Below are 13,849 nucleotides of genomic sequence, written 5' to 3'. Positions count from 1 at the left end.
GCAGCGCACACGACTGCAGTGAGGTGGAACAGGGGCTAGGGACCCCCATTCTAGTGATCGATGAAGCCCACAGCGATCAACCTATAACGGAGAAAGGTAATAAACTTGACAAAAAAAATGCCCAGTACACACGTTTTCTTAAAAAAACCAAAACCTTGCCATTTTTTAAAAATTAATACTTGTATATCATATATGGATGGGGTACTAAAATGTGTCCTAAAGAGTGACTAAGGATGGTTCCTCTTTTTGTTTTACGGTTAAAAAAATGACAGTGACAATGAACTGAACACTGAAACCTTTAGACGTCAGAACACTAAGTAAATTGAGCAGGTAGGCATAGCTGGTGACGTCACTGAAGCCGTAAGAGGAGAAATGAGGAACGATGTAGAGGAAAATATTTTTATGCCCCCAACACTGATTAAAATACTGCACAGGGTGGCCAAGAAAGACTATCCAGTCTAAAATTAAGATGAATGTCGGCGAACCCTAAAATTTCAAGAGGAACGGACAATGATCCAATGTGTATGGAGGCAGCGCGACAGACCCACAACAGCAGACATTGGGGAAAAATGATCTGGCAAGTTGGACTTTAAAGAGGCTGTCACATTATAAGTGGCCTATCTCCTACATAATGTGATCGGCGCTGTAATGTAGAGAACAGCAGTGGTTTTTATTTAGAAAAACAATCTCTTTTGTCTGCTGAACAGGCAAGCGGGCGTCACTGCTACGGACAGTGTAAGCACTCCCTAGCTCTTTTAACACTGTCCGTAGCAGTGACACGCCCCCTTGCCAGTTTGGCAGACAAAGTACAAGACTGATCTCTCACAATAGTTGGAGATGAGAGCGTGCACGCGCACTCTCCTCTCCCCAGCTCTTACACTGTCCGTAGCAGTGACAGCCCCCTTGCAAGTTCGGGTGAAAAGACTGCAATCGCACACTCTCTCTCCTCGCTCTTGCTGTAACACTGTCCATATCTGATTGGACAGTGTCACAGCCATAGTAACACGCCCCCTTGCCATTACACGCCCCGTTGACTGTTCAGGGGGTTATTTAAATATTGGGCACCAAATATAAACGGCAACGGTATGTAAATAACAGAGGGAGGGAGAAAAAAAAAAGTAAAGTGCCCCAGGGTTTGTGCAGCCCTCCCCATCACATGTTCTCTTTAAGACGTTGCTCGCTAATATTTGTATCTATTTATTAGTCTCTGATCACTAGAACTGGAGGGATTTGTCTTAACTCCCTTTTGTGTCAACTGAAAATGCAAACAGATCCTCAAGGAGTTAACAAGGAAAAAAAAATTCTCTTCTCTCATGTAAGACCTGTAACTGTTTTTAGTGCTAAACGCCTCTGGCTAGCAGGAATGGAGTCTCACATAGGAGAACTGTTTTGGCCATAGAAGACAGACCTTTAACCTGGATTCCGAGCTTTTTCAGTGCTTCCTCCACAGACTGACTCTCTCTTTTCCGCATAAATCCATTGTCTATATGAACTGCAATAATTTGATCTTGGTTTAAGGCTTTGTTCAGCAGAGCGGTGCAGACTGTAGAATCCACTCCTCCACTTAACAGTACCTGAAAGGGGAAATCGTATAACAAAACCTTTGCATTAAACTTCCTATTGCCCTGTATATGAACACCTATTATGGTCCTGCCATCTCCGTATGACATTTACATTTAGGTGAACTTAATACTCACCAAGACTTTTGATGAACCGACTTTTTCCTTGATATCACGTATACATTCAATCTCTCTGTTCTGAACTGTGAAAGTGCCGCTACACCCAGCAACGTCATACAAGAAATTCTTCAACATCTCTTTACCATTCTCGGTCAGGCCAACTTCTGGGTGGAACTGTACCCCGTAGAGCTTTTTGGATTCGTTTGCGATTCCTTTGAGAATAAAACAAGAACGTTTGCTTGAGATGTATTTTTTTTATCCGGTGAGAAATAATTGGTCTATTTGCTGCTGCTTCTAGAGCTCTCCAATTTAAAGAGGCTCTGTCACCAGATTCTGAAACCGCTATCTCCTATTGCATGTGATTGGCGCTGCAATGTAGAGAACAGTAACGTTTTTTTAAAAACTTTCATTTTTGGCCAAGTTATGAGCTATTTTATATATATATACAAATGAACTTTGAAATGGACAATTGGGCGTTTTTTTTTCGTTATGTCCAACTGGGCGTGTATTGTGTTTTTAACTGGGCGTGTTTACATGTATGACGCTGACCAATCAGTGACCAGTCAGCGTCATACACTCATCTCCATTGATTTACACAGCAGCGATGTGCAGCCGCATACACAGAGATTAACGTTAATCGAGTGTCCTGATAATGAATACACATGAAATCCAGCCTGGACGTCATGTGTATTCAGAATCCTGACACTTCTGAATCTTTTGTTTGAGATTTCCAGCAAGGGAAACTAAATCTCGTTTACCTCCGTAATCTCGCGAGATTACGCGTGGCTTGCTGGAATCTCAGAGAAAAGAGTCAGAAGTGTCAGGATTCTGAATACACATGACGTCCAGGCTGGATTTCATGTGTATTCATTATCAGGACACTGCAGTAACGTTAATCTCTGTGTATGCGGCTGCACATCGCTGCTGTGTAAATCAATGGAGATGAGTGTATGACGCTGACTGGTCATTGATTGGTCAGCATCATACACGTAAACACGCCCAGTTAAAAACACAATACACGCCCAGTTGGACATAACGAAAAAAAAACGCCCAGTTGTCCAATTCAAAGCTCATTTGCATAAATATAAAATAGCTCATAACTTGGCCAAAAATGAACGTTTTAAAAAAAAACAAAACGTTACTGTTATCTACATTGTAGCGCCGTTCACATGCAATAGGAGATCGGGATTTGAGAATCTGGTGACAGAGCCTCTTTAACCACAATAGTTTTAGTCATTGCAAATAGGACACATTAAAACCTAAAGGAGTCGCCATATTGATTAGTTCCATCGTGTACTACATAGCTGTTACATTTCTAGAATGCTTGTTGTATTTTTCACGGTTACTTTTTAAAACAGTCAAATTATCGATGGAATTGGTTGGACGTCATCTGAATCATACAGAATAAAAGTCTAGTGCGTCCTTTTCTCTTGTATTTATTTATTCTCTGTGTTTAAGGGGTTGTAAAGATATATATATTTTATAAGAAAATTGGAAGCTCCGCACTGGTCAATAAAAATTCAACATCTTTTCTGGGAAGAGTAGAAATTGCCAGCGCGACGTGATAAAAAACCTGGGAAACTTTCCCCAAATGCACACACCGACTGCTGCTGACAGACCTCAGGTCTTGCTGGGGATTTCTGCTCTGTGGCAAACAGAACTGTTCATTGTGTGTATAGACACATCTATATACATGGCTACTGCAAAGACCAAAGGAAGTGAAATATTGGTAAAGTGTATTGTACATGAGGTTGGGGGTAATTCCCATGCACAAAATAGTTTTTTTATTTGATGTTTTTTCTTCAAGATAGTTTTATATTACCCTGTTAAACTATGTGAGGACGTTCCGCAACAATCATTATGAAGGAGCATTTAAAGAGGTTTTCCCATCAGAGACATTTATGACATATCCACAGGATACACCTCTCTAGAACGGGGCCCCCTGAACCCCGTTCTAGCTTTTTGTGCTCACACTGCCTCCCGGCCAATTCCGGATTACATGGTCAAGGGTTACGGAAACAGCGTAACTCGCTGAGCTACGCTGTTTCAGTAACTGCCATTCACTACTATGGGAGTTACGAAAACAGTGTAGCTCAGTGAGATCAGCTGTTTCCGTGACTCTCGACCATGTAATCCGGAAGTGGCCGGGAGTCAGCGTGAGCACAAAAAGCTAGAACGGTGTTTAGGGGGCACCGTTCTAGAGATAGGTGCAGGTCCCAGAGATGGGACCCGCATCTATCTGACATTTATTACATATCCTGTGGATGTCATAAACGCCCCTCATGGGAAAACCCCTTTAACGGTCTTGCTACTGTAACTCTATATACAGACTAGAGGAATATGATCATGAAAGAGAAAAGTCACTATAAATAGACATGCAAGTGAACGAGTGTAGGGATCAGTTGAAGGCTTAAGATACACAACCACACATTGAACTAAGACACATACCTGCTACTATGTTTCCAGATTGTGCAACAACCTTAAATCCGTCAGCTACCTTGTCGACACTGTCTCCATGTGTCAGCAACACAACCTCCTCCTTCTGCAGCCCCCTGGAAGCAAAATGCAGAAACGTTACAGAAGCAAAGCCAGTTTCCCTGAAACCTAATCAGCACGGAGATAACATCTCAGCGACTCCGAGAGCCCATACAAGTATTCTGAAACCCAACAGAAGCTCTATGTTCAGGTAGATCGGAATATCAACCTATTAAACATATCGATATAGCCACTATAAACATTATCTAAATAAATAATGTTAACCACTTCCTGACCAGAGGCTTTACACCCCCCCCCCTTCCTCACAGGCCCATTTTTAAGTTTTAGCCATGTACCAATTTAAACGGAAGGTGACGCGAAAAAAACTTTTTTTTATATAAGTTTGCTTTTACTATGTTATTCAAATAAATTTTATTTATTTGTGTTTTTGTGTTGTACTTTTTTCTTTCTTTTACTTCACTATGGGGGCTGCCATTTTTTTTTTTTCATCTTTGTATGGGTCGATTAACGACACATACAGAGATGGAATACGGCACATACATCCCCATAGAGAATCCGAACGGGAGCCGCTAAATTCAGTATAGTGTACGCTAGCTGTGTGGGAACGGCGCATGCGCCGCTCCCACACAGTCCAAAAGGAAGGTCTTTGGCAGAGCGACATCCGGCGCCATTTTCATGTGGACAGGAAGCCGCGGCCAGACAGTAAGATGACTACTTCCGGTCGCGGCCTTTCGGACATATGTTCTAGGCAGCGAAGACGCGAGGAGTAGGATCGGAGGCAGCAGCGGCAGGAGCAGGTAAGTTATGTTTGTGAATGTGATGTGTGTATTATGTTCGTGTTATACGGTCTGATTACCACTGTATCTAATCCTCCTAAACACTGCATTCGCTCAAAAAATGGCGGCACACAGTGTAGGAGGTTTGAACATTCAACCCCCTCCTTTCTCCTGGCACTAGCCAGGAGAAAGGAGGGGGGATTGTTTGAGGACACTAGAGCGAGTGTGTTTTCTCCAATTGTGCAGCATAAAGCAATGAGGTTGCTTTACCACATGCCAATGCTGCAATTTTGGGAATTGCTCCTTCTAGTGACCAGCACATGGAACGGTTATAAATTAGATTCTAATTTATAATATTTCCTGACTTGTGAAAAAATGAAAACAAATGTTGAATCACTTAAATACTAACTGTTTAACTGAAAAAAAAATTAAAAAAAATTAAACATTTCTAGCGACACATTCCCTTTAAAAGCAAATTTTTCTTATATTATTCTTCCAATCTACATATATTTGGTCTTATTTTTTCAGAAAATGTTGGGCTTCCATATTGTGCAAAAAAAAAATAAGATATATTTTACTTTTTAAAAAATTTAACAGGAAAAAAGGGAAATAATAAAAAAAAAAAGTGAATATGTGAATTTAGATGTTTTTTTGACATCTGGTGCATGCCATGAGGGAAACCCACCTGAATACATATTTGGAAACTTCTGCCGACTTCAGCGATACTAAATGCGCGCGCATTTCTTACACGCTGGGCGCAAGTCGGAGCTAACAATGAATGATGCGCAAACGAGCTTTGGAAAATTTGCTCTCCAAAAGCCAGTTTGCGACACCATACGATCATTACAGATGTTGTGAAGTGCTAATACACTTAACACCCCCAAAATGACTTTTTAGGGAAGTAGACCCCCCCCCCCCCATGGTATTCATTTAGTGACATATGAAAGACTTTAGCCCTCTATCTTTTCCTAGACCACTCATTGACTTTGATGGGAAAAAATAAAATTTATTTTTTATTTACAAATATGTGAATTTAGGTGACCTTTTCGGACATCTTGTACATGCAACTGGGTAAACCCACCTGAACACATGTTTTGCAACTTCTACAGACTTCAACGACACCAAATATGTGGGCATTTCGTACACGCTGGGCGCAAGCTGGAGCTTACAATGAATGGTGTGCAAACTGGCTTTTGGAGAGCAAATTTTCCAAATCTGGTTACAAAGCGATCTTTGTGTATGTGACCATTGCCAAAGTCACCGTGTAGCCCCAGCCTAAGGCCCCCTGCACATGGCTGCGTTCATGGGGCCTAAAACTGTACATCTATACATGATCTACATCCATATACAGTATATAGATTATATAAAAGATAAATAGATAGAAATAATAATAATCCTTATTTGTATAACCCAAAAAATAAAAAAAATGCAATTTAGAGATGAACACACACACACACACACGCACGCACGCACACACACACCCGTTCGTTCTAGGCTGGGGCTATACGACGACTTTGGCCACATCACAGGTCCAATGGCCAAAAATCGCTTTGTTCAATAAAAATACCGTGACCGCATTCACTTTCATTTACTTGCCATGTACGCTACGGAACATAGTGATCTTTGGCTGTGGGACTTGTGTCGTGGCCAAAGTTGTTGTATAGCCCCAGTCTAAAACTATACTATATATCAATAAATATGAGATACACCGATAGGCACAGGCAGGCAGACCGAGGCACAGGCAGGCAGACCGTGGGGGGGGGGGGTACGCACCCGACGGGGATAGTATTGTGATCATTGGGACAGGTTGTCACAATGATCACATGCCCAGAGACCACGCTGATTGGTCTCTGGGCAGAGCTCCGTGATGTCGGCTGTCTAGAGACAGTTGTATAACGGAGCTAAATGCCACCAGAGCGGAAAAAAACATAACTCTGCAGGACATTCTAGAAGTGGTTAAGGTCCTATTACACGGCCAGATATGGGCCATGAAAACAGTCGCCAATCAACGAGGCAGCTCGTTGATCGCTGCTTGTTTTCTCCTTTCACAAAAGAGCAATGCTTGGTTATGTATGGGAATGACCGATCTTACCACGATCATTCGTCCCCATACATTCCCATCATGTCAGCAGCACATCGATAATATTTATTGCTGCAAAAACAATACAATCAGCCGATGAACAAGCGTTTGCTCTTTCATCTGCTGATCGTTGCCTTGTTTACACGTTTTTCATATGAACGCTCGTTTGCCCGATCATTGGCCCGTGTAGAAGGGCCTTGAGACCACTACCAAATTCAGAGATAATGCATCTGTATGACATCTCTTACCTGAACAGAGAACATGTGTTGTCAATACTGACGCTGAAAACGCCATCCTCTCTTACATTCTTTTTATGTACAGTTCCTCCAAATACTTTATTCATCATCTGCAGAGAACAGGAAAACACTATAAGGCATAGGTGGATATCATTTAAACAAAACCTTATTCTACTTACAGGAGGATCCGTCTTAGAGCATCTCCCACTGAATAGCCCCCATATAGAACATCATGAGGGTTGGTGGAAAGGAGGTATTTCCTGTATTCAGAGTAGTATGGCCCTTTAAGAGGGATCACCGGACTGCTCTGCTGCAACTTCCTAACAAAGGAGATGTAGATCCTGTCAGATGATCACTGAGATGTGCAAACAGTGATCATTTATTTCAGCCCTCTGATTTAGTTGGCACTACTGAACCCCGAAGGTTAGTGTCATAAGGACATTTGGAAGGGCCTTAATATAAAGTGCTCTGTCTTGGTGACAGCCATTTCTGAATAAAATCATCTGATGGTGCGAACATTTTCAGTAAAATATTAAGAAATTAACTCTGGAAGAAGTTAATTTGGGCAGGGATAAAATCGGTGATACAGACAAATGACACGGCACGGCTTCATTTTACAGTCCATATGTAATGCATTGAGGGTAAACTATCAGTACAATGGGGGCAGCGCTACATTAGGGGGCAAAATTCTACAATCTAACATGGAAAGCAGGGGAATTCATCAACCTTTCCACGCCTGTTTTCCGGTGAAGACAAGTTGCACTGAACTGCAGTTTCGATTTTTGGCCATCCGCTGTCCTCGCAACTTTGGTGGAAAACAGGCAGGGCCACAGCGGACTGACAAATCTATAGTAAATTAGTGGAAATCTATGCCAGCTCCTAAATAATAATTAAAAAAAATGATCACCCCACCGCTCCCGCAGCATGTTGCGGTTCATACAACGTACTGCCAGACAGTCTCAGGACGTTGTATGCGACGCAGCACTTAGCGTTGAGTGCTCCGTCACACTTAAGGCAGCGATGCTGCTCAGCATCTGAACCTAGTTTGAGCTGTGAAGCCTGCTGAGAGACCTGGGGGGGCCGATGGGAAGGGAAAATGGATGGTGCACGGGAACGAACGTTGCACCACAATTGTCTTAAAGAGGTTTTCTGGAAAGTGAACCTTTTTTTATTAGGGGCTGCAAATGAAATAAATAAACCAAAAGTTACCTATCCTTGCCCCCAGCGATTCAGTGTGGAGACTGGCAGCAGCCCCGTTGGTTGTTTATATACACATAGCATGTAACCGCCACACCCGTTAAAAGGGCTCAGCGGGGCTCCCTAGTGAAGAATCTTATTCCTGGCATAATGCCAGAAATACAAATTATGGCCGATGAGCCCTTCGATTGGCTGCAGTGGTCACATGCTATGTGCAAATAAACAACAAACGGGACTGCTGCCAGAGTGACAGCGCTGGATCGCTGGGGGCAAGGATAGGTTAGTGTCGCTTCTTTGGTTTATTTAATTTGTAGCCCCTAAGAAAAAAAATTCACACCCCGGATAACCCCTTTAATAATGTCTCGCATGTTACTCTACATTTCTTTCTATTAAGACTAGCATATGAAACGCCAGTCTTAATAGATTCCCTTACAAATGTCACAAGGTAACTTTTGCCTTAGTCTGATTGGTGGCCGTTTTTTTATAATGATGTCTTATCCACAGAATATGCCATCAGTATATGATTTGTGGGGGGTCCAACACCCGGACCCCGCCCCGATCAGCTGTTCTGACTGCCTCCGGCCGGCGTAAGCTATGCAGGGGTCGGTGGCAGAAGCCGATGGCTCTGGGAAACGTATAGCAGCCGTGCTGAAGCTCTGCTCCTACTCAAGTGAATAGAAGCAGAGCTGCAGTAACTCAGCATGGCCGCCATACTGTGGTCGGAGCCTTCTGCTTCCGGCACCAAGCAAAGCTTCCAGCGCCGGGAGGCCGTCAGAACAGCTGATCGGTGCGGGGTCTGGGTGTCGTACCCCCACCGATCATATTCTGATGACCTATCCTGCATCATTCTAAAAAACAGCCCCCAACCTAGACAACGCCTTTAAAGGAAAGCTTCAACTTCATACCTGCATGCCATAACAGATCCCAAGTACTGGCTTGCCAATGGTAAAAATAGCAGAGTCAAACCACGGAGCATCTTCAGCATACACAGAGTTTGGTCCTCCCGATATAATGATTGCCCTGAAAAAAAATAAAAAAAATAATTGTATTTGCTAAATCCAAATTTAAATTTATAAATAAAAGAGCTGAATGAATATTTGTATATATTTAAAGAGACTGTCACCACATTATAAGTGGCCTATATTGTACATGATTTGATCGGCGCTGTAATGTAGATCACAGCAGTGTTTTTTATTTTGGAAATGACCTATATTAGCTTTATGCTAATGAGTTTCTTAATGGACAACTGGGCGTGTTTTACTTTATGACCCAGTGGGTGTTGTGGAGAGAAGTGTATGACGCTGACCAATCAGTGACCAATCAGCGTCATACACTTCTCCCCATTCATTTACACAGCACAGAGCGATATAGCTATATCGCTATCTGCAGCCTCATACACACACTGTAACATTACTGCAGTGTCCTGACAATGAATATACATTACCTTCAGCCAGGACGTGATGTCTATTCAGAATCCTGACACTTCGCTAATACAATCCCGACACTACAGCACAGCAAGCGTAATCTCGCGAGATTACACTGTAAACGGTCATTTCAAACGAGATTACGCTTGCTGTGCTGTAGTGTCGGGATTGTGTTAGCGAAGTGTCAGGATTCTGAATAGACATCACGTCCTGGCTGGAGATAATGTATATTCATTGTCAGGACACTGCAGTAATGTTAGGGTTTGTGTCTGCACATAGCGATATCGCTATGTGCTGTGTAAATGAATGGAGAGCAGTGTATGATGCTGATTGGTCACTGTCATACATTCCTCTGTACAACGCCCACTTGGCCAAAAAGTAAAACACGCCCAGTTGTCCATTGAGAAACTCATTAGCATAAAGCTAATACAGGTCATAACTCCGTCAAAAATGATCGTTTTTCTAAATAAAAAAAACACTGCTGTAATCTACATTACAGCGCCGATCACATCATGTACAAGATAGGCCACTTATAATGTGGTGACAGAGCCTCTTTAATCAATGGTATAAACTGATCAGAGCAGATCCTACTACTCAACAAACTTATCCATAGATAATATTTAAAAAAACAATGTATGCTCATCCTCAACATATTGGATATTAAACTCAGCCACATTATTTAGTCAAACAGGGACTATAACCTATAGACATGTCTCAGCATTGCTCATTTAATAGGGAAATGTTCGTGGGTAAACACACCAATAGTTTATATTAACATCTCAATCTCAGCATGAAGGTTTGTCAAATATTTAACAGTTTTGCCAATGGTATATTGGAGAAAAATGGTTCCCACAGTGAGGAGGGGGTTGTACTTTGTAACAGAAGGCAAATCTAGCAGGACACTACGGCAAATGCTCTTGGGAGGAATATGGCCCTGTAAATCACAATGTCCTAGGGACACGAGTTGACATAATCCACTAGCACTTTCTGATCATGGATGTCAGCAAGAAGACTACAGCATGTAAGCAAGGGCCAAATGCTGGATCGTGGATCTCTAGGTTTTCACTTTAATGAGGCACGTGCCATCCTACCACAATATTACCCAAGCCGAAAAAGAAAAATGACACTCCGCTATGGATACTCCTGATGCTGCCTCTTGTAATGTTCCCAATTATGTGATCAGAAACGTTTCACCACAAGCGATCTGATCATATTAAACTTCCAGAGCTTAGGCCAGGAAGAAAAACATTTTCGGTATCCTTGCTGTGTATTATTACAACAAAGTAAGGTAAATATGTGCAATAACACCACGATACTAGGGAACCGTTATCGAAGAATTATTATTTCAGGTGGATCTGAACTTGGCTTCACTTTAATCTTCCCAGACGCTTAGAACCATAATAAAAAGTCTGTGTGAAAGAGATTAGGTCTACAAAACACAGCCATCCTGTAATACACTTACACAGAAACATTTCAAGGTTGTGAGAAATCCCCCCGAATTATAGAGAGGAGAAAAGCAATGTCATAGAAAGTTCAGAGAGAATCCCAGAGGCCCCCTACCGGAATCCTTGTTCTCGTATAGCAAATGCCGGTGTTTCCAGTGGATAGATTTCAGACTGCACGAAGAACTCTCGCACCCGGCGGTCTATGACTTTCCCATACTGTGCGCCAGCATCGAGAATCACCACGGCCCCCTCGTAGTGATGTTGTCCATCCTTTACCTCAGCTCCAGACTTGGCAAGCTAAATAAATAAATAAAATACACAGACATTAGGTTAATCCCCAATAAAGGTCACGTACAATTTATCCATATAAACCGGATTACAGCAAAATAAGAATAATCAATACAAAAATGACAAGAACTCATGCACAATTGATTCATTTTACCTTGGCCATAACGGTCTGGGAATATTTAGCAGAGAGCTATAGGAACAGCCAGCTCGTATTTTAGTATCAAGGCTGGTATGGGGTTGGGCAACATGTTTAGTCCAAAAAGGGGTGTAGACAATTTGATTACGATGTTCTGTGAGAATAATGCGGAGCCAGTAATGAATACTATCTGCAGGCACGTGACCACTAGACATATGAGCGCATCAACAAATTGGTGGAAAAAAAAAAAAAAGTATCACTGGACTGTGTAGGACAAGTTGTAGTGTTAAGTAACTTCATTAAAAGAAGGCCAGAAAGCTGAATAGGAAGGAGGATGAGGAGCCATGCCTGGACCATGTGAGAGCATGAAGACTGCACGCATTTACTAACGTTATTATCTATACACATCCTGCTCTATTAGGTTACATGGCTGGAAATCACAAGACTTCCATATTCAGCAAGGTCTTTCACATAAGTCAAAAGTCATTCTTTAAGACAACTAAAGATGGCGATACATTCGATAATGCAACCTGCCGCCAATCTAATGTGTATGATGGCAGCCGGACTGTCGACCAATGTCTGCTGCCCCAGCGTTCTCAGGCGAACACTTAGGCGGGATTCACACGACCGGGTCGTTCCCAAGCCCGAGTGTCGGCCGGTAAAATCGGCCATTTTGCCCGGCCGGTTTGCATTAAGTTCTGCATCCGTGCCGGGCCGTCAGATCAAGACAGTGACATCAGCGGCAACTCCTGAAGGGGAATCCCCATGTGTTCGGGGATTCCGCTTCAGGAGTTTCCCCTGATGTCACTGCCCAGATATGGACAGAGACATCAAGCGCTCTGTCCAGGAGCGAAAACACGGGGATTCCGCTCCTTCAAGGAGCTAAAGTGCGGCTAGCACATAGCAGAGCGGGGAGATACCTCCCCGCTCTGCTATAGTGGCGTCGCTACAGTAGTAGCAGCCGCAGCAGCAGCTGCTAGCGGCGCCATCGAAGGTGTCGCCGGGCCAGGGTGCTTTTCAAGCAGGGGAAGGGAGCCAGCGCAGCGCTCCCTCCACCTGCTGTACACCCCGGCCCTGCCACACAGTGTACAGCGATGCCATTCGTCAGAATGGCATCAACTACTCCTCCTCACATGCACTCTGCGCTGTGAGGAGGATATAGAGCGCAAGCTCCGGAAAACCCGGCCATCAGTCGGGACACATCCCGGTGATGGCCGTGTATTACCCGGCCCCATAGACTTCTATGGGAGCCAGGCAGCCGGGTACCCGGGCGAAGATAGAGCATGTCCTATTTTTTGACGGCCGATTTTTCCGGCCGTCAAAAAATCGGTCGTGTGAATAGCCCCATTATTATTCCTAATGCAGCCGGGTGCCGGCCGATTAATGAACGGCCGGCACCCGGCCGGGAAACCCTGCCATGTGAATGAGGCCTTAAACCATGCATACTCCGCTGATCTGAATGTGCAAGCGGGAGCTTAAAGTGTATGGCCAGCTTACGTGTGAGTCATATCTGAGTCATGTGATCGTTTAATAAGCTTATACCGGTCAATAGAGCAGTGAAGAATATTCAGTTTGTGAAATATTGGGAGTAAAAAAACGATCCTAACTATAGTGTCTGTCACCTGTGGCAACCAATTGGAATACAACTTCGGTTTTAACAGGCCAGGGTTGAAAATGAATGAAGTAATTTGATTGGTTACTATGCATGAGAAATGTATGTCACAATTTCATGTCTGACCTTTGATCTCAGGCAGCAGTGTTTTTTTTACATAGAATCAATAAAGAACATAGGATCTACACAACAGGGTCCATGTGAAGAAACAATGCACCGTCATCCAGGATCAGAGCTCATCAATCAAAATAGTACACAAAGGGCCTTATGTATATATAAAACCATAGTAGTCATACAACAGTTTCGTTTTCGAATGCCCAGTTCACACTGCGTTTCCCGCCATACGTTTGACGTATGCGTCGGGAAAGTTCCTGTCGCATACATCAAACGTATCCATAGGCTCTTATTATACCAAGAGGCCAAAACTATCTTTTTTGCTGGATAGACAAGTCGACTATGCTATTATATCGAAAGAAATCC

At 43.1% G+C, this 13,849-nt stretch overlaps 1 protein-coding gene across 1 annotated transcript in view; it reads right to left on the bottom strand.

Annotated features, from left to right (window-relative positions):
• The window catches only part of GMPS (guanine monophosphate synthase), a 43,175-nt gene that overhangs the window by 16,455 nt on the left and 12,871 nt on the right, over positions 1–13,849 (bottom strand). The window contains exons 2-7 of the mRNA XM_075861531.1: positions 11,449–11,630; positions 9,370–9,484; positions 7,280–7,377; positions 4,128–4,231; positions 1,698–1,891; positions 1,409–1,574 (exon numbers count right to left, since the gene is read on the bottom strand). Of these exons, the coding sequence (XP_075717646.1) occupies positions 1,409–1,574; positions 1,698–1,891; positions 4,128–4,231; positions 7,280–7,377; positions 9,370–9,484; positions 11,449–11,630 (859 nt within the window). The remainder of the gene's footprint in view (positions 1–1,408; positions 1,575–1,697; positions 1,892–4,127; positions 4,232–7,279; positions 7,378–9,369; positions 9,485–11,448; positions 11,631–13,849) is intronic.

Source organism: Rhinoderma darwinii, chromosome 4 (genome assembly GCF_050947455.1).
Source record: "Rhinoderma darwinii isolate aRhiDar2 chromosome 4, aRhiDar2.hap1, whole genome shotgun sequence".
NCBI lineage: Eukaryota > Metazoa > Chordata > Amphibia > Anura > Rhinodermatidae > Rhinoderma > Rhinoderma darwinii.
Note: the sequence above shows the minus strand (reverse complement) of the source record. Positions and strands in the feature narration are given on the sequence as shown.